General features: G+C 42.5%; 3 protein-coding genes and 1 long non-coding RNA gene across 4 annotated transcripts; all 4 read left to right on the top strand.

Moving 5' to 3' along the window:
• Positions 1-539: 539 nt before the first annotated feature.
• LOC119031771 lies at positions 540-9,052 on the top strand. The gene is made up of 3 exons (XR_005078699.1): positions 540-603; positions 1,120-1,173; positions 7,539-9,052. It is a non-coding gene; the product is annotated as an uncharacterized LOC119031771 (long non-coding RNA).
• A 1,114-nt stretch (positions 9,053-10,166) lies between these two features.
• On the top strand, positions 10,167-12,997 carry p2ry12 (purinergic receptor P2Y12). The gene is made up of 3 exons (XM_037120403.1): positions 10,167-10,889; positions 11,241-11,504; positions 11,810-12,997. Exons 2-3 carry the CDS (start codon positions 11,250-11,252, stop codon positions 12,644-12,646), a joined length of 1,092 nt encoding a protein of 363 aa, XP_036976298.1. The 5' UTR covers positions 10,167-10,889; positions 11,241-11,249; the 3' UTR covers positions 12,647-12,997.
• Positions 12,998-13,137: 140 nt separating this feature from the next.
• Positions 13,138-17,086, top strand: LOC119031743 (P2Y purinoceptor 12-like). The gene is made up of 2 exons (XM_037120414.1): positions 13,138-13,877; positions 15,171-17,086. The coding sequence occupies exon 2, from the start codon at positions 15,176-15,178 to the stop codon at positions 16,175-16,177; it is 1,002 nt and encodes a 333-aa protein (XP_036976309.1). The 5' UTR covers positions 13,138-13,877; positions 15,171-15,175; the 3' UTR covers positions 16,178-17,086.
• Positions 17,087-19,665: 2,579 nt separating this feature from the next.
• Positions 19,666-21,129, top strand: LOC119008676 (P2Y purinoceptor 13-like). The gene has a single exon (XM_037079273.1). It carries the CDS (start codon positions 19,666-19,668, stop codon positions 20,653-20,655), a length of 990 nt encoding a protein of 329 aa, XP_036935168.1. The 3' UTR covers positions 20,656-21,129.
• Positions 21,130-21,397: the final 268 nt, after the last annotated feature.

Here is a 21,397-nt window from a genome sequence, read left to right on the forward strand (position 1 = left end):
ACAATTTCTCAGTCAATTGCGCCAATTGTGAGCAACCTATAATGACGCACATTTAAAATAGGTTATAGCTTTTTGCAAGGCCTTACAATTAATGCTGTGAGATGTATGTTTTTTTTTCCACTAATCAGGAAAACAAGAGAGAAAAACTACATTAAATTAAGGAAACAATTCCATGTCAAGATGAAATTGTTGGTATATGTTACACATTCAGATCTACTTCAGTGCATGTGACAGAGGTAAAGACTTTTTCAAATAGTGTGTAAAAGGCAATACTGACTTTAAAACAGTTCAGTTAAAATGTCTTAGTGTACCTAGCACAAAAGGGGCAATAAATGAATAATATAACTAAATATCACCCTTACCTATCAGCCAAAAATATGTCACGCTAAACAGCAAGCAGGAACGGGTCAGCTTAACTAAAGACTAGTTCCAAATACAGACTACACTAATGAGGGGCTGAGGTGCAGGTGAGGTGGCCTGAGGTGGAGAAACACAGGTGAGGGGAACAAGGGGACGAACCAAGAGAGTAGGGAAGAGGCTGATCGGCCAAGAACACTGTGAGCCAAAGGAGACACAGTGCAGGTGTGAAGGGAATGCAGACTGGTGAGGAGCACTAGAGCCTTTTTTTAATACATTATCAGTCCAGAATTGATAAATCAGTGAAATTCTCTCAATATTCTCATTAAGGGTTTCTGGTAAAGCCATATCAGATTCTTTCCTGCACTCGGTGGACGGCTTTAAACACATCTGTTGAACGGCAAATAATTAATTTACAGCAGCTTCCAATACTTAACAGCTGCGTTTTAATGGACACTCAAAATAGGTCAGTATTTTGTTCTCAAGTGGGTATGTCCCAATAAATCAATTCTCGACATCGCAGAAAAAACACTTTTTTCCTTAGTGTAGAGCCAGTCGTACAGCAGTGTGATATGACCCAGGCAGATATGGGGAAAGAGGGAATTGTGTTCCATAAACTGTGGAATGCAGCCTACTTCCCTCCCATCAACTGAGAGGAAAGTGCTTACATATGTGAGCGAGGCGACAATCAAACACAAATTAAACGGGTTAAATGATGTCTTTAAAAACCACCACGATTTTTTTTTTTTTTTTTATGTACAGCTCTTAAATGTGAAAGACAGTACATCGTTCGCACCGTGTGCCCTCCGTGGATTGGTGAGTTTATTTGTTCAGTTCTGGTTTTGAAGGGTGGTGTTTGGAGAGTGATGGAGTTTACCTTCCACTGACTTTGGATATTTATGAGGATTTTCAAACATGTGATTTTCCCATTTGCTCCTTTCCTCTTGGGTGTTGAAAGGGAAGGAGTTGAAGTCTAACATGTACCATTTAAAATACTGTTTCAGACGAAGCTACTGAAAGAGCTAGTGTGTGGTTTTCTGCTGTGTGTGTGTGTGTGTGTGTGTGTGTGTGTGTGTGTGTGTGTGTGTGTGTGTGTGTGTGTGTGTGTGTGAATTTCACCTTCAGTGGGTCAGATATACTGTACCTCTGAAACCAATTTCTGGTCACATCTTGGTGAAGTGAGATGTCAACGTGAATAGTTGCCCTACCCTCACCATTTCACGAGATGAATAAATACAACCTTGTTTGGCCAGACTGTGGTAAAACAGAACAAATCTGCACAGAATCAAATGACTTGTTGCTGGTAATACTGTCCTCGTCACCTTGCGGTTCACCTTCTCCAAACTCATAGATCACACAAGCAGATCGTTCATTATTTAAAACATTTTTATCCCTATCCAGCTTCCAACTTTCTCACATCATAGTACGTAATATGAGACCACCAGGACAGACTTTACCTCAGTGTACTCTTTAAATGTGCGGGGAACATGTAACAATGGATTCACTGTTCTACCAGTAATCACAGTCTTAGTGCTCTCCATGTTTCCATCAATCAGCAAGGCCATCCATCTTCTATTCTAGGAACCAATGGGAGGCCAGACCTGCACTTACAGTCATACAAACTCTGTTGCCAGTATGTTTTTGAATGTAAATACTAAAGTTGTTTGCGTTTGCTTCAAAGAGTTCTCATAGCAGCAAAAAACACAAGTTGAACTATTAACACTGACAAGGCTCAATTGTACACAATTCAACAGTTACCAAGTAAAGGAGACTATTAAAGTTTTATGAGCTAAAACATTTTAACTAAACCAGGGCAAACCTTAATAGGACATACAGTATGTCTTAATTACAGGTCTGCCCTCTTCCTGATAACTCAACAGGTCTTTGAAGCAATTAATATTTTAATTTACCTCAACAATGCGGTCTAGAAAATTGTACACTTGAACCATTCATTTACAAATTCATACTCACAATGTAATGTATCATATATCTGAGGTGCAAAATCTGAAATGAGTCATGACAAACACTTCCAAAAAAAAAAAAAAGGAGGAAACTTGGTGCTGGGTGAGAAAAAGAGGAAAAGAAGGATAAAGTCCACAGAGTCGGTCGATGAGGGAAACCAAGGAGAAGGGTGAGACATGGTTTTGGTCTGTGGGATGAATTCCGTACTTAAACTCATGCGCTCGTAGCCCGAACATGGAAATCCTCTCCTCTCCCGAGGATCTCAGGAGAGGGCTGCTGGGAGCTGACCAGCAGCAGCCTCAGACAGTACTTCTCTGTTAGCTCAGACAGTCTGTCTTATTTCTTTTGATGCTGCCAACTTGGCAACAGGTCGAGCGGATCACTTGCCTCGTTTTTGCTGCAATGCAAAGCTCATAGGTGGAGAGGTCTTTTCAAAATACTAAAGTGGCTCTTTCTACTGCACACACACACATTTCTGCTCATACAGTAGATCTCTCTGAGTACTTGTGATGATGCTGGAATTTCACACCAGCGTTGTAGAATCCACACATCCACCTTCCAGCCACAAGTAAGACAGATTCATCTTTGCACTCCTCTGACAGGTCGGATCTGTCATGATGTGACAGTGGTTCAAGGTTTTTTCAGACCACTGACTCTCAGGAAAAGGACTATCTTTGATAATCTCTCAGTTTTACCGGGAGTGTATATGTTGGCCATTGGTAAGAGAAAGGAAAAGTACGCAGGTATCAAGTTGTCCTCTTGCTTCCAACAGTAGATGATTTGCAGTCATGTTGGTGTTCAGAGGGAGACTTTAAGCAATGCAAGCTAGCTATAGGAGCCACCCCAAAGGCACTGTCATAAATTAACAAACTTTAGCCATAAATTGTCCAAACTTTCAGTAAATGAGTACTGCTCCCAAGAGTTTCCTCGTAAGTACAATGAAAAGAAAAAGAGATTTTATGTTCATCATAAGGCATGGGACAAACTTTTTAATGGGACCATATCCCTCAGTCTGTGTCCCGAGGCCAGGGGAAGTACATCAGTGGGGGTCCTCTGATCGGATTGGGTGCAGATGTGGTCCTTTGGTCCCCAGAGAGTAACCAGGTGGACTGGTGGAGCCCACTGCTGTATAGCTAACCTTCGTCACTCCGGTCACACCAACACTGAACCTAAAACATCAAAGCGAATCTAAACGATTGAGCCCCAGAGGGGGAGACAAGCTTTTAAACAAGCCAGGACACCCAATTAGGCTGCATCAACAGTGCGCCACTGCGACTTTACAGCAGAGGCTGATGTTTTCTGTGTGACAGGTTTAGCTTTTCCAGGAACCGTTTCAAGTTCAGCGATGAATTCATCAAGGTAAGAGGGGTGGGGATGTCAGCAGGAAGTTAAGGGGAAAGAAACTTCTAGGGGGCAGAAATTCTGCAGGAATTTGGTGTTGATAACAGGGACCCAGGAACATTTCCGGTCATGTTTGTGGTGACCAAAACAGGTATTTTAAACCAACCCATTATGTTTTTCTAACCCTTACCAAGTGGTTTTTGTGTCTTGTGTCACAAAACGTAATTGATTAATCAAGAAGAATCAACTAATCATTAGTTGCAGCCATAGAATACTATTTCTATTTTTCTCACCCTCTCATACTGTAGCTGTGGTGAAACTGCGGCTGTTTTCAGTTATAGTATCTTAAAAATTAGCTTCGGCCAGGATTTTAATGACATCAAGGCCTGCACATCTTTAGACAATGAAGCTATTTCATTCTCCACTCTGTGCCTCTGGTTGTAGAAATGACATCTTCTGCATTCTCCCCCCTTTGACTCATGTCCCATATCCTTTTGAAATCTCATTGTTTCCAGCACTATAAGACGAAGCCAGAGTTGGAGGGCGAGTTGCGAAATAGAGTTCACAAATGACATTCCTCTTACTCAAACACATCCAGCATCAGCATTTCCCTCTGTGCTCCTGGAAATGAAGTTGAACTTACAACCACTCTGTAGAGAAGCCAATGTGTAATTTAGATGCAATCTGGAGGAGCTGTAACACGGCTGAGGAAACGCTGAACGTATGAATAAGAAACGAGACAGGAGCAGAAGTCTGAGCTTTGGACGGCTCTGCGTGAGAGCAAAGTACAGTAAAGATAAGAGACGAGTCGAATGTTGATCCTCGGATTTCATATCAAGCCAAATCATGCCACTGTATACTTTGTGTTATCCTGACAGGCAGCCAACAGATGGCATCAGCAGCTCTAATCACCATACTGGATCTGCTCTTTAATTCTGCATTAAACTAGGGATTGAATTATAATGAAACTATATTTAGATTTAAATAGCCAAACTTGTCTCCGGTGTTGAAGAAAAACCACAGCAGCCAGGACTAAACCGAGTTAATCTTGTAAACAGACTCACAGGTTTAGTTTCACACCGTTCGCTGCGGTGAAATCATTTTACATGACATCACTTGGACCACCTGCCGCAGTTTGTCCGCTCTGCACAAATGTCTTTACAGCACCTAGCAACCTCAGATAGCACCATGACATCACAGGGAAAACAGACGCTCATTATAGCGCTGAGCTCACCGGTTGCTACTGAAGTCATGTTTGCGACTTGGAGCTTAATCGCTGCTCTAGACGTTCCCTAAAGCAATTTGCTATGGTATCATTTCCTGACATATTATTTTAGATCTGCAGCAGATGAGGAAAGTTTTAGAGGGGAATTCTATTATTTTATTCTATTCTTAAAGACCTTAGTTTGCACATGACGGAGGAGTGTTAGGTTCAGGCCTATTTGCGTCTACAGGAGTGCCACCTGTCCGAGCCTGTACATGACACTGACCTTCTTGCACATGCGTCCACCACCATTGTGGTTAACAGCTGATGCTAACGCTCTCTGCCCTGTCCCGTGGTCTATCTGCCGCCCTGTGTGTGCACACAGGTCTGTGCTGAGCACACAGAGACATCCTGTCAAATATGCCTGGTATCCCACACTGGTCAGTCTATCAAAGGGAGCTGTTGTCCCCCACTTTTTTTTTTTTTTTTTCTCCACAGCTATGCGTCCTGCTCTCTCAGACAGTGGGCTGAGGGATTATCGGACAAACATCAACACTCGGGATGAGAATTTAAAAGCGGAATGCCACTGCTGACAGGTGCCAGTGTCAAGACTCTGGTTTCATTGCAGAGTTTTTCCTCTTCACCGAAACCGATGTCTGACTGCATCAGCACTGCGTAATGGCATTTGAGTTGATTTGTTAATAATGAGTCACTGGGAGGGTGCCGTGTAGAGCGTATGTGTACACGGCGTGACTGTGTAAAGTGTGTAAATGTTGTGTTAAGCTACCGTAGATGCTGATGCAGACAATTACACAATACATGTCCACAAAAAAGCTAATAAGAGTGAATCCTCACATGTGCTTCCCCACTGATAAGGACTTGAAATGGGACTGACACACATTTCCTACACAACAATGTTTTTACATATTACATCTCATATTTAATGTCATGATTTTGACCTCTTAATACTCTGTTCACCTTTTTGGCAAATTTTAAAGCAGCGCATTAAACTGTAAACGTAAATCACGTTGTAAAGTCGTTCGGAGCCCAGAGTTGCTCCAGATGGCTGTTCCATCGGTCTGTGAGTGGATGTGTGACCGGCTGAGCAAAGAAAAGTGGTGGGGGCACTTTGAGATAGGAAAGCCCTCTATCACTCCTGATGAGCATACTGGTACCTGGCATGGCAGTAATGTGTGTGCTTGAGTGGTTGGTGGATTTTAAAAGTGCTGCATTAATGCCAGTCCATTTATCATCAGTCAACACAAAGTAACATTCAAATCAATTTGGACTACTTTTTCTGTCCACATGACAAACAGTCTAACATTCACTCTCTCTTAGACTCTGTTTTGGTCTCCACAAACACTTGAGAGAAATATTACTGTCTTTAAATTACTCACAGACAAATTGCAATTTTTTTTTCTGTCTGATGTTTGGAGCTGAGCAGGTAGCGCGCCACGCTTTTTTTTTTTTTACCAAAACGCAGCACTGATGAGCAGTGAGAGTGAATCAAAACAGTTAACGGCCACGAAATATGGGTCATAAAACCAAAAGAATTAGCTGAAAGAGGCTAAACTTCCCAAAAGAACAAAATGGGGTTATGGTTTAGTATAATATAGTTATAGTTATAGTGTTGTTTGTCTCTACATGTTACATATCACATGTAGTCATTTGACTGTTGAACATGCTACAAGGAGAATTTCACTGGTTATGAAATGTTTCTACATGACCTGCTGTGCACGAGCAAACAAGATAAGTCATTCTTCTTAATGACTCAGGTTTCAGGTCAAATAAGTCTTAAATAAGTCAAATTCAAAATAAAACTGGGGATTCATTGAGGGCTCTCACAGCCTGAGGGGAGAAGCTGCTCTGTAGTCTGGCGTCACGGCACTAAAGTTCGCTGTGTTTCGCTGGTGTCATATTACGCTTAATGATCTAACACTGCTGCAAAGAGATACAATACCTCACAGCCATGCTTCCTGCAAACAGCTGTATTTAAAAAAAAGAGCAATAGTGTTGAAAATGTTGCCTTTTTTTTGCACTTGCTTCCAAAACAAAACAAACATGGTCACCAAAGAATTTATATTAAAGCCTCTTCTCAGTCGGATGCATGGATAAAGTCACCTTTGAATCTTGAATGAACCCCGTGTTACTCCTAAGGGGATGCATTCAAAAAAAAAAAAAAAAAAAAGAGAGCAGCTGCGTACGCCAGGTAGTGTTTAGTAGGTCACTCATGATGAATATGCCAGACCCAGGAGATGAGCTGTGATTTGCAGCGAATACCCCAAACAAAAAAGCAGTTGCTAGGAAATCATCTGCGACAGGCTGGAGCTCGGGACGGAATCAACTGCATCATTCACCGGTACAAAACGAAAGCCCAGGAGCCAGCTGGACCCGCCAATGCTCGTGTGTGTGCGTTTGATGCAGACGGTCAACACACACGCACTGGACATATGGGGCTCACGAGAATAGAAGGAATGCACTTAAGTCAGCAGTCACAAAAGAAATAAAAGTAGCAGCTATGGTTGGACGAATACACCATTTCAATACATCTGTATGGTCGGCGAGGAGCGATGCTTTTACACTCTAATGGCGCATGACAGCAAATGTGGTTTAATCCTCAATAAAACCTTGAAATACTGTTACTCACAGTGTTTTTTTTGTTTTTTTTTTAAAGATACATCCATCTTTGCCTCCACGTGAGCTGCTGTAGATGTGTCTGTGCGGTTCACCATATGGGAGGCAGACCCCGCTGGAAAACCTACACCGAGCAGCACACCAACAGCAGCAGCAGCTAAAGAAACCTTACGCTGTCAAAACAAAGTGTGGCCCGCACATTTCAACCGTGCCAGCAGAAGCCGCTGAATTTGAAAGCCTGTCGAGGGAAATGTACACACATCAACACTCATACGTAAAGACAGAGACAGTCGCAAACAAACCGCGAGCACGGACCACCATGAGTGTTTTCTCTCTCCCTCTCTCTGTGATGAGAAAGTCCTTGTCTGTCTCCGCCGTCACGATGACAAGATGATCAACCGCCGAGCGCTCGCGAGGGTCAGAGGTCACGGTTCGGCCTCATCCCGCCCTCGCATCAGACCACAGCTGTCACAGCTCCGCGTCTGATGTTTGCCCTCAAACGCCGGGGGTTTCTTTTCCCCGAAGACTCTCCGATTGCTACGTAAAGAGCAAGGGCTATTTCTGCTCCAAGGCCCACGTGCGGAGAGGAAATGAAGTCGCTCTCCCTCTGCTCTCCAGCTCCATCATCATCATCATCATCATCACGGGGTGGAAAAAACAGTGCAAGACAGTAGCTGTGTTCAAGTGGTCTGGGAATGGTAGAGATTGAAAGTGATGAGTGGTGACTTAAAGGTCAAGGGGTGACGGCAGAGGAAAGCACCTACAGAGAGGGAGAGGCGTGGGTGTGTGTGTGTGTGTGTGTGTACATAAGGGGGATGGTTGAGGAGGCTCAGAGGTGGCTCAAATGGAAAAGTCAGTAAAGTGTTGTGTTACGTCTCTTTATTTCCCTTCTTCATTCCCTTCTTCCTGTCTGTCTGAGAGCGGGCTGACGAGGATTACCGCGTGTGCGGACGCAGCGTGTCTGCATGCATGTCTGCAACTGTGCTTTCACACGCGATTTGATTATCCCGTCCAGTAAATGGCTCATGTAAATTTTGACAAAACATCGGGACAAGAGGTAGGATCACACAGTAACGCTTGTCCTGGAGAGCTCTTTTTTTTTTAATTTTAGAGATTGATGAGCAATAAAAGGGAAAAAAAGGACAGGTGGTTTTAAAAAGCGATCGATCAAAAGGAACAGAAGCAACAGCAATAAAGCAAAGTAGGGGAATAGAAAGGTGACCAGAGAGACAAGTGTTAAACTGGATGGGGGCAAGTGTAGCTGTCGACTTCTCTCCAGGAGGACACATGCTCCACGCAGCCCTGATCAGACCCAGATGTGCCGGGATGTGCACAGCTGTGGGAAACATGACTGCATGTAAATACGGATGGTTGGGAAACTCGCTTTACATACAGTACATATATGAACAGATTTAGGCTGAGGGTTTTCGTGTCTGACAACCGAAAAGAGACGTTTAGATAAGCGTTTGCTCAGGATGTGAATGCTGCTGACAAATGACAATGTTGTCCCCAGACACAGGAAGTCACAGTCACGGGAGCCCTATAGGACCAAAGGGCAGGGTCATGTGATGAGGACAAAAGCAGATACAGACAAATTGTCAACTGCAACCCGTACGCCAAAAAATACCAAAGAGACAATAACTCAATTCGTGTTTGCCCGTTTGCTTGTTAGCTCATAATCCTTTTGGACATCATTCTCGCCTACTTTTTGTGGCTGTTGGTGTCAACAATCCTTTGCATATTGGCTTAAATCCTTGATTGTGTCGAGGTCATTTCTTATTTCTGCCCCTGTCTCGACACAATATATCCTACATGTAGTGTTGTTAACTGTTTGTGTGATTATTTAATGTGTAGATGACAAAAATGATAAACAACACAGTCACACAGGAAAACACTTATTCATTTTAGTTTCATACGGGCTAGATCTCACTAGATAGGGCAGATAATGATGTCAACATCACTGTGTGTCCACTTGTTAACCACACATCTGTTCAGAAATGAGCCCACAGGTTACTCTGATCAACTTCACAACAAGCAATAAACTCACAACACACTGGAACTGGAAGAGGAACGACGAGGCTGGAAAGTTTTGTTTGCTTTTGTAATTTTCTCTTGCTTGTTTTGGTCAAACTTTATCTGCAGAAACACTGGAACCCGTCCCTCGTATACACTGTTAATGAACCTGCACCTGCATGTTGTTATCGCAGTAACTACCCAAAACTGTCCAAGCTCGGTTGGAGTAGGCAGGGTTCCCTAATGCTACACAAGAGTTTGGGGAAGATGATTCACGCGCCGCGTCTAAGAGACGGAGGTCAGAGGGTGAAAGCGCTAACACAGAGACAGAGGTCGATTTCACAACACGGGTAAAGTCTTCAAGAGCCCAGAGTAGAAAACCAACAGGACGAGGGGGAAAGGCAGCGAGTTCAAAAATCTGAACGGGATTGTGAGCAAAGTTTTATATCAGCGAGGCATCTGCCAATAAACCGTTTCATATTTTTTCCACCTTGGAACAGAAGGCTTTACTGCCATGTGCTTCCAAGCTGTTTGTTTTTAGAGGAATTTCATCATATCGTATCAGAGGTCTTATTTACTCTATTTGGGGATACGTTATAAATCGTCAAAGCTGTTGCAATACAGAAATCTGTGGTTGGGGGGGGGGGGTGAAAGTTCAACTGTGTTGCTGCCTCGATGCCGTCCACATTGCTTTCATTGCTTTTTGCCCAGTGCATACTGGGATAGGCGGCAGTTCAGGGGAGGGTGAAGTATATGGACGTGTTAAATGACTCACGGCGTGACGAATAATTTCAGCCTTGCGTAACCCAGACTGTTGGTGGTTTTCCTGCACATGTCGCTGGACCACAGTTACATGCTGGTATGACAAAGAGTGGCTTCATATCACGTAGAAGGACAACGAGGAGTCACACATTTATTGCGTCATATAACTTTCATCAAAACTACTGCGTGCAGTGATCGCTCAGAGGGCGATGACCTGTATACGTTCTATTGGACAGATACCATGGTTTTGTGTCCTTTGCCGCGCAGCTTTTGCCGTTCATAAGGTGCATATAGCTTTAATATCTCTGAGTTGAAACGCTGTCAATCAGCTGCCCTCCGGTGCCAATTAATACACCAGACTGAGCTTTTTTAAAATAGAACTGGAAGGATGCAGATGTCTCAGACCTTTCCTCATGACAGGAAGCAGAAAGGAGAAGAAAAAAGAGAAAGTCTTCCTGTAAAGTCTGTGTCACCGACCTGCACACACACTCAGACACACACTTGCTTGAAGCATCGACAGTGTTGTCAGGGTCGGATCGCATCTGAACAGGATCGAGAGGGACCAGAAATCTCAGTAAGAGCCGAGCTTGGACCTTGATGGGAGAAACATTAACAGGTCAGTAACAAAAACCTCAAATGTGTTTATAACAGATGTGCAAATTTGGAAATGTACTTTGGAAATAACATGAAAACTGCTAATGTGCACATCTGTAAATTTTACTTCACTTGGTATTTTTTACAGGTCATCAGCTTCCTAGATTTAAGTAACATTCAGATTTTACAGTGTAGGAATTCAGTTTTTAGGCTATTTTTTGTGCCGAAACATGTGCACAGTATGTTTATATATGCATATAAACAGAGAGAGAGAGGTTGGTAAATATTTATATGCGTATATGAACGGCAAAAAGATTTACCGTTTGTTTGTCTTTTGAGTTATTTTGACTTCACTTTGCTTATATTTTTTCAGGAAACACTCATGGAGAGAAATGCCACTTCCCCAACCATGTTCTCCACCAATCACAGCCACACCAACACCACTTGTTCCCGTGACAATGTTCTGAAGACGGTGGTGTTTCCCGTCCTCTACTCTTTTCTCTTCCTGCTGGGGCTTTTGCTCAACGCCGTGGCGGTGTGGGTGTTTTTCCGCATCCCCTCCAAGTCTCACTTCATCATATACCTGAAGAACATTGTGGTCGCGGATGTCATCATGACCTTCACGTTCCCTTTCAAGGTTTGACTCTCTTGGCACGATTTATAAAGAGGTGTATAAGCTGTAATTGATGGCTTATTCAATCATTTTTAATAGAAGGATCAAAGGATTTGGGTTGAAAGGTCGTGAAGAATCTTCGATTTCAGATGGAGTATGCAGAAACACTTTTTTGTGATAAATAGGTGATAAATGCAATCCAGATGTCACGGAGCTACAACTTGGCAACCCAAATGTTCTATTTATCGACATACAACTGATCTATGAAGCGTACGGACTTCATGGCTTGAACAATGAAATGTAAAAGCCTTAACAATGTGTTTCTGCAGGTGTTAGCAGACTCCAACATGGCCTCCACCGGGCTGCGCATATTCGTGTGCCGGGTCTCCTCGGTGCTCTTCTACCTCACCATGTACATCAGCATCCTCTTCTTCGGCCTCATCAGCATCGACCGCTGCAGGAAGACCATCAAGCCCTTCAGGGGGACGAATGCGGCCCGGCTGGCCCGTCGCAAGCTCCTCTCTGGAGCCATCTGGACCTTCCTGCTGCTTCTGTGCCTGCCCAACGTGATCCTGACACGCAAAGCCCCGACCTCCCCAAAGATCAAGTGCAGCGACCTGAAGACAGAGGCAGGGCTCTACTGGCACGAGGTGGTGAATCACGTCTGTCAGGTTATTTTCTGGGGCAACCTGGTGACGGTGATCGTGTGCTACACGCTGATCACCAAAGAGCTGTACAGATCCTACTCCCGCACCAAGGCCCACGTCGGCTCGTGTCGAGCACCGAGCGGCGGAACAGTTCGGAACCCCGGCCAGTCGAAAAGGAAGATGAGCGCCAACGTGTTCCTGGTTCTGGCGGTGTTCTTTGTCTGCTTCGTGCCGTTTCACTTCGCCCGCGTGCCGTACACCATGAGCCAGACCCGAGGGGTTCTCTTTGACTGCAAGCTCAAACTCTTCTTCTTTCAGCTGAAGGAGAGCACGCTCTTCCTCTCGTCCTTAAACTCTCTCCTGGACCCTCTCATCTACTTCTTCCTCTGTAAATCCTTCAGGAACACTTTGTTCAAGACGCTGCGGCTGACCTCCGGTACCTGTAGCTGGATCACAGGCGGCGGGTCAGACACGGACACAGGCAGCACCCCCCTGAGAGCCCCCTCTGGATGTACGTAAAGACCAGCGGACATGATAAAGACTTTTCTTATTTTGGCACATTGTGTCACCAGATATGTGATTGTAAATACAGACGACAGACACAGTGATCTGTTTTCTCATATATGCCAATATACAAAGAACATGTTTATGTTTTCTGTCAGTGACCACGTATGAAGACGGATGCCTGGTTTATTTAACTGTGTTGGACCTGAAATAACTGACAGTGGCATGTTTCTGTCTTTCTGTTCTCCATTCCAGCTCATAACAACACGAAGTTCCTCTTCTATGTTTTCATATCTACTAATCTTTTGAAAAACAAGAAATGTGATGCAGTGATTTACAAACAGAAAATAAATCTACCAAAAGCTCCTCTGACGGTCTTAAAAAAAAATGCAACACGCTATGGCCTCAAGGTTTAGTTGCGTTTGATCAAAACATGGAGTGGAAAGTTACCCAAGTCATACTTGAGTAAAAATTAAGATTTGGGTTAAGTATGTCTCTGGCAAAGGTGAACATCACCTATATAAATGATACATAGTAAAAGTCTTAAAGGACCTAATATCAAATGTATTAAGTATCAAAAGTCAAAGTAAATTCTACATATATGAAGATGTATTTACATACTCTATGCTGTGGGTCGACTGATGATCGGCCTGGCCGCTGATCGGATATCTATCATCTCTTTTGATAATCAGAACCTGTGTTTTTTATGAAATTGCAGATCATTTAAAAATATGCTGTTTTGCAGCATTTTATCCAGAAAGCATTAATGTATCGAATAACTGTCGTTGAGTAAAAAGTACAACGTTGGCCTCCAGAATGTAGAGGGGAGGACGTATAAAGTGACAGAAAATGGAAATACTAATAAGTAACAGTACGGTAAGCTACGATGATACTTATTCTCAGTGTCACACTCCTCAAGAGGAAATGAAGAATTTAAGCATCTCCGCACGGTGAAAATGAGAGACGCATGTCATGCATTTTAAGAAGAACCAGCCACCAGGAGAAATAATGCGAGGAGGAACTGATGATCAGTGACGGACAGATGAACCCGGCGTGTCCTGAAAACACACGGCCTTCCACAATCTGTGTTATTTGAATCCTTTTTCCCCCCCGCAGCAGCTGCAGCACTCTTCGTGTATTTGCATCTCTCTGGTTCAATGGGCCCAACACACTTTGCTAATTCATCTGGCGGAGTTGTTAATTCCCCAGGCCTGGCACCGTGGAGGTCGGGAGGCAGCCACTGCTGGTGAGTGACCAGAGATTATGTTTGTACTGTAGCCTTTTTTTTTGCGGGGGGAATAAGTGTTTTTCAAATAAGACTGGTGGTTACGAGAGGTGGTTGAAGGATTCCAAACTACAAATTGATTAGTCATTTAGAGTGAAATGAACATCAGCTTTGCTTGAATGTGGTTTTGTCATCTGTGTCTTTCTGTGGAGGAGGAGAAATACTTTGAAACTGAGCAAAGTTGTAATTTCATGATATCTGAGTTAAAATAACACAGTCTTACAACATTTTATTGGTCTAGGATAAAATTGTGCTGCTCGGAAGCTTTAATTCTTGATTAATTCTTGATTCCCTGTCATTAAAATCAAACCAGCACTTGTTTTTTCGTCTGCAGCCTTAGTTATTGCTGTCAGTTTTCATTTATTTTAACTACAACCATGAATACTGAATGCATAAAATGCTCTGATGAAGTGAATCAGTTGAAACTTGTTACACTTATCAAAACAGAACCAATAACAAAGGAGGCAAAGAAGATAAAACTTTCGAAACGCTGTGCAGAAAAGACTGTAGCTGTAATCACAGTCCCTAAATGTTACATATTCAGCATGTCTACTTGAGAAAAATAATTTTATATATATATATATATATATATATATATATATATATATATATATATATATATATATATATATAATCCAGATGGAAAACAAATGCAATAATTACATAACTTCCGTCACACATGTGTCAAAAGTAGAAGTGTCAGGTTCCACATCCAGGACGCATTCAAATGCTCTGGTGGTGCATTCAAAACCAAATCCTTGTAAAAAACAATGTCTTTAGAAGTAATGACACATGCAAATCAGGTTTGACTGCGCGGGCAGGAAATATTTAAAGCAGTCCTGGACCTTAGCTCAGCCTGGTCATTTACTCTAAAACCCCTGTGCACGAAAGCTAGTTGTTAATGTGTCACATCAGTAAGTGATCCTGCAGCACTTAAAGGAGAAGTTCACCCAAAAATAAAAATTCAGTTATTTTCTTCTCACTGGAATGATCAAGGAAAGTCGGGGGAAGTTGCATAGTAAACACGACTGGAAAAGACAAAAATCTTCAAACAACATGAAAATCCAAATTGACTTAGAAATACATTATTTACGCTCTTTTTTCAGTCATAATCTTCACTGTAGCAGCTAAGCTAAAAGCATCAGTGCCCCTGAAATGAGTTGAAGCATAATGAGAGATGAGACTCAACAGCAGCAGATATGGGTAGTACAGAGGGCTACAAACTCTTATGTCTGTGTGTTTTTTTCTCTCCAGATATCATGATGGGCTCCAACACCACAGCACTCGTCCCCTCCACCTGTGCTCCTTTAGATGCTGTGACCGCAAAGTTGGCCGTCATGTACCTTTACTTCTTCCTGTTCCCCTTGGCGTTATTGCTCAACGGGCTGGCGGCGTGGGTGTCCCTGCACCTCCGCTCCACCTCCACCTTCATCGTGTATCTCAAAAACCTGGTGGCTGCCGACCTGCTCCTGACGCTGACGCTCCCGCCGCGGGCAGCCAGCATGCTTCCCAAAGCGGCGACGTGGGTGGGCTTGAAGGCGTTCAACTGCCGTTTCTCGAGTGCGATTTTCTACACCTGTTTGTACACGAGCATCTCTCTAATGAGTCTCATCAGCCTCGACCGCTTCTTCAAAATCGTTCGACCGTGCGGGAAGGCGCTAGGACAAAGCGTGGCCTTCAGCGTCGTGATGTCCGCCTTGGTTTGGGCAGTGTTGTTTGGCGGGACGCTTCTTCCGACCATCATCCTGACTGATCGGCCTCCTGCCAACGTAACAGGCGACTTCTGTATGTCAATGAAAAGTCCAGCGGGTGTGACCCTTCACAAGTACGTGGTCGTATCTATGGAGGCCCTCTTCTGGCTCGTCAGCATCCTGATAGTGTTCTGCTACATCTGCATCACCCTGAAGGTCCTGCAGTCCTTCAGAAACTCCGGGAGCAGCAACAGCCAAGGAAAGAAGAAGACCAAGCTCCGAGTCTTCCTCATCCTTCTCGTGTTTTTCATGTGCTTCGGGCCTCTCCACATCATGCGCATCCCCTTCACACTGGACGAAATCTTCGACATCGACGACTGCGCCGAAGCGTGGGTGGTAACAGTCCACGAGTTTGTCGTGTGGCTCTCGACCACTAACGCCTGCCTGGACCCTTTCCTCTACATCTGCCTGTGCAGGGAGTACAGAGACAAACTGGTCGACATGATGAGAGCCAGAGGGATCTGTGTCAGGCTGTATTCGGATGAAAGAGAGAAGGACGTGTCGGGTTAAATGACGTTGGAGACACAGAAGATGTCATCAGTCGCTCATTAAGCTGTGCTTTTATATTGTTGCATGAAAAACGTGAATAACGTAGGAAGCAGGAGAGCTTCACAGAAACTTCTGCGCTTTACATTTTATGCCGTACTGCCCTCTGGTGACCAAATGAAGATGAGCATCTGTTGAGACTGAGGAAAACAAAAGTTAGAAACATGATGAATTAACACCATATCATAGATGAGTCAACTTGATCGCAAAAATATGCAATGTGAAACTGTGATTCAGTTTTATATAAAATGGGTTCAACCGACAAACACACACATTCTAGATACATTTCTCAGGGATGTGTCTCAGTACTACATAGATCTTTCGTATACACACATTCATGTATATGTTTATGTAAGTACAGTCTTTCTTTCAAGTTTTCATAACTCAACACCATGTTTTAATCCCATGTTATTGTGAGACTTATATATTCGTATGTACTCATGTATCAATAAATCTAACGTTGAAGTCGTCTTTTGTTTTGTCTCTTGGGTGATGGGGTCACCGCAGTTACCATTTACCAACAGTCTGAGTAACAATGTAACTCAGTCTCGTTAGCCCATAGGATTTAAATATGTATTTGTAACAGGAAGTATAGTAAACAACATTTTGGGTGGAATTAATAGACTGTGTTGTAAAAGTTGCACAAAGTCACGCTACAGATATCCTGTTAAAGCATCATCCATATGAATATCACTTGTATAGAAAGCTTCAAGTGTTAAAGGTAAAGATGTCATGTGTGCTTAAGTATCAATAGTACAAGTAAATTTTATATGTATTTACTCGATGTATATACTGTACATTATGAGTCGACTGATAACTTGCCAGCTATCCATTCTGATATTGTCTTTATCAGAATCAGTGATTTGTTTTTGTTTTTTTTAAATCCAACTAGTGATAAAATAAAATACAATTTTAAAATATGTTGTTCTGGCTCTGATGCAGAAATCTGCAAAGTTGTAACTGAAGTTATTAAATCAAGCTAGTGGTGTAAAAAGTGGAGTGGAGTGGATGCATGGCGTAAGAGGAAATGGAAATACTCAAGTAAAGCACACGTACCTGAGCAAATGCATGTAGTTTCATTCCATCACTGTTTGTTTAAGACCATCTTCTTCATCATCATTCCTTATATTGCCTGCAACATTGCTGGACTTCATATTTCTCTTCAAGGGAACAAAATAATGGATAAAAAAAGGTTAAAAGTTAATTTATTTTTAGTAACAAACAGCAGTGAAATAAAAGGCGTCACCACAACACACACACACACACACATCGTTTTGGTCACTGAAACATTATCTTAGATTTCTAACTGGTCGGATTGAAGCAGAATTGAAATTCAATTCAGTTTTCTTCAGCTGTTGCACTTCCTGTGTTTAAATGAGCTCCTTTAAAGCCTGTTAGTGCTTTTAATGAGGCTTTAACCAGTGAGGCCACCTGTTGGTCACATGCTGTCACTGCAACAGTTGCTGCAGAATCAACTTTTAAAATAATTTCACTTTAGGTATTTTCAGTTTTTAATTTTTTATTCTATTACAAGATGTCAGTGTAAAGGGTCATATTCATAGCTTTCTATCATGCGATCAATTAGCCCATCAACAAACAAGAGTTGAAGAGCACAGAAAGAGAAAAATATAAAACAAAAATAACCCGTCTGTTAAGAGTTCTAAATCACTGAATGATCAGTTGCTGCTTCAGTCTTTCTGTAAGGAAAATGTATTTTCATCTGCCGGTAACAACCAACACAACCCTGGTGAGCAAGGAAACAAATGGTGTGTATTAAGCTTTCCAAATGATGCTCAGAGAGAAGGGTACGGGGGTAACATTTGTTAAGCTAATGACTCAGTGCACGTAATATCACACATGCAGGGGCTGTCATGTCTTAAAACAACCTCAACGCTTACTTTATCAGCTCCATCTTAAAGTCGAGGCAGGAGATTCATGTGCAGACTGAAGGAAGTTTAAAAAAAAAAAAAAAAGATCCCATTCCTCCCTCATCCTGTCTGTGTTTGGACTGTGGGCTGGCTGTGTGACATTTGTTCTTGCTTTTGGCGAAAGGACCACTGAGCTTTTCCTATTTTTGCATACCTCCTGATATATTGCCTGTCCGATCACAGCTCAAATGTTGATTTGTTTGCTAGGTAAATTCACAGTGTTTCTTTAAACACCTACTGTATCAGATCAGAGTCACTGTCACATATGTCTTCATGCAGCTCTGTGACCGAGACTGAGAGAATCGAGACATCCAATGTAAGTTACTATCAAAATGTGTTTCTATCTAGGCTGCGACTGCATCACAAGGTTTGGATGTTGTAGTTAAAATGCTCATGAGGACGTAAAAAAAAAAAAAAAAAAAAAAAAAAGCACAGCGAGAAAACAACTGGATTATTCTGGAATGTCTTAATGAGTTTATATTTATCTGTATGTGCTACACACTGTAAAGAAGACCATCAGCAAGAAGATTGACTGTTTCTGTACAGTTATTATTTTCATTCTTAGTGCCTGAAGCATTTTTTAAAAAAAAATTTTATGGCAGCATGATCAAAATTGTTATTAATCAGAGGGAGGAAATCTCCACTGATTGATTGTCATGCCTGAACAAACTAAATTAACAAACTTTTCATGACTGAATGAACAAATTGACCTTAAAGGACAACACATTTTCATTCTGTTTTACTTTTCTTTATATGTGGCGGACCCTGCCACCTTTCTAGCATCAAATGGTGTTCTGGGATCTTATTTTCCCTTGAAAAACAGCATGTTCATTCACTTATGGAGAAGATAGATATTTCTGAATTTTGTGTTGTTATCTCATCAATATTCTAAATATAACTTTTCCGAGTGCACATTAAAAAAAATGTTTGCGATAATCTTCCATAATACCCTAATTATTATTCTCTGAAGTGCAAAAATAACTTGATTTGATTAGAAAACTGAGATATGTTATGTATCAGGATATTTTTTGTTTGCTAATCAACCCATATATCACCAAATAGAAGTGTTGGAAAGCTGCATGCATGTATAATAGAAAAGCTCATAATAACACGATTGTTTCAAAACAAATGTGTTTACACTGTCGTGTGGTAAACACCATCAACAGCACACTGCTCCCTTTGCTTTGCTCTGCCTGCCACCCTGACCGGGAGAAGTGACGGACGGTGGATGAACGTGCCGATCTTCTCTTTGACACTAACCAGCACAGTGAGTGGAGACGCAACTCAGTCCGCATCTCTGATTTTATGAAGATGGAATAAAAGACATTGATTTAATGCAGACAAAATATTTGCTGTTGAATGATCCCTCTCACAGTGTTGGAATCAGTCAGCTGTCTAAATGATACTGAATGAAATGGCACTTGTTCAGAGGGAGAATCTGATTTGTTCCCTGCCGACATAAAGGCTGACGCTTCCTAACAAGTTGAATTTCTGTGTTTTCAGACATTTTCCTCAGGTACAGCGATGTCATCCAACCAAACATCTCAGAATGACTTGGGCTGCACCGGCTTCAATTACAACCCGAACGCCGTCCCGATTCTCTACTTCCTGATGTTCCCTGTCGCTCTGTTGCTGAACGGCGCGGCAGCCTGGGTGTCTCTGCACCTCAAGTCCACCACCACCTTCGTGTTGTACCTGAAAAACCTCGTAGCCGCTGATATCATCATGACCCTGATCCTCCCGCTCAAAGGCGCGGGTGACCTGGAGAACGTATCGAAAACAACTTACGTCATTAACTGTTATGTCAGTCCCATTTTCTACAGCACACTGTACACATGTATCACTCTGCTGGGTGTGATAAGTCTGGACCGCTTCTTCAAGATCATGACACCCCAGAGCAAGATGTTTGGTAATCTGACCTTCGGCAAAGTGGTGTCATGCTCAGTCTGGGTGATACACTTAGGAAGCACGGCTTTACCAAATATCATCTTAACTAACGGATCAGTAGACAATCTGACAACTATCAGCACATGTATGAAGCTGAAAGGACCGGCCGGACTTGACTTCCACGAGAGCGTCGTGATTTACCTGAATGTGTTCTTCTGGCTTGTCAGTGTGGTCGTTGCGGTTTGCTATATTTGCATTACACACAAGGTGATCCAGTCTTTTAGAAACTCCGGCAGCAACAACAACCAGGGAAAGCAGAAGATCAAGCTGCGTGTTTTTCTCGTTGTCATTGTGTTCTTTGTGTCATTCGGACCGTACCACATAGTCAGGATCCCGTACACCTTTCAACAAGTCGTCTTCTCGTCCCACGACAGCTGCCGCTACATAATAAGCAGGCTGGCCAAGGAAGTCAGCCTCTGGTTCGCTACCACAAACATCTGTATGAACCCGCTTCTGTACGTCTTTCTGTGCAGGGAGTTCAAGGAGAAGCTGACGTTAATGATGCAAAACGGGCCCATGTCATTCTTTGCAGTCTCGACAGAGAAAGTAGTACATTCAAGTACATAAGAACACTTAAGTACAGGTATGTGTACTTTAATTGAGTATTTCCATTACTTAAATTTCATATTTCAACTCCAACTCCTAAATTTCAGAGACAAATATGGTACTTTTTTTTACATTGCTCTGACGGTAGCCATGTTTCCATAAAATGTCAAGTGAATTTTAAGCAAACATTAGCATTGCTAATGCCAGCTAGAAAACGTTAATATCGCTGTTGCTCACTAGCATGACCTAGAAGCTACTGAAAAATCATGAAAAATAGTGGTTCCACTAAAATCTAATAAAAAAGAGGTGTGTCTCATTCAACCAGTATTGGAAGACATCTCGGTATTGACTTTGAGTCGATGGGTCAAACGACCTGGAAGCTATTGACAAATGTTTTTGCGATCATTTCATGAAAACAGACGCTGACAAAACACAGATACCATGTGATACCGACAGCGTTATACTATTAGCTAACAGACCTTGTAAGAAGCTGGAACAGAGATACATATATCTATATGCCCTGTAGATGTATTATTCAAAAAAATGTTGGGGTCTGTAAGAATCGGCCACCTGTCGAATTCATACTCAAAACAACCGTAGCTGCAGTTAGCTATTTAGCTCAATTAGCTGTGAATCTAGTGGTGCAGACTGGGAGCTCGTAGCATCAGGGGAGTGTGAGTGTCTATACTGCTAACACAGGAATGTTGGACCGGTTGTTCTTCATATTTTGTTGATAATTTTAGTTAACTTTTCAACTAAAAGT

Source organism: Acanthopagrus latus, chromosome 2 (assembly GCF_904848185.1).
Source record: "Acanthopagrus latus isolate v.2019 chromosome 2, fAcaLat1.1, whole genome shotgun sequence".
In the NCBI taxonomy this organism is placed as follows: Eukaryota; Metazoa; Chordata; class Actinopteri; order Spariformes; family Sparidae; genus Acanthopagrus; species Acanthopagrus latus.

Coding starts and splice junctions, on each gene's coding strand:
- p2ry12 (XM_037120403.1), top strand. CDS start 11,250: ATGGAGAGAAATGCCACTTCCCCAACCATGTTCTCCACCAATCACAGC. Junction 11,505..11,809: donor CCTTCACGTTCCCTTTCAAG/GTTTGACTCTCT, acceptor GTGTTTCTGCAG/GTGTTAGCAGACTCCAACAT.
- LOC119031743 (XM_037120414.1), top strand. CDS start 15,176: ATGATGGGCTCCAACACCACAGCACTCGTCCCCTCCACCTGTGCTCCT.
- LOC119008676 (XM_037079273.1), top strand. CDS start 19,666: ATGTCATCCAACCAAACATCTCAGAATGACTTGGGCTGCACCGGCTTC.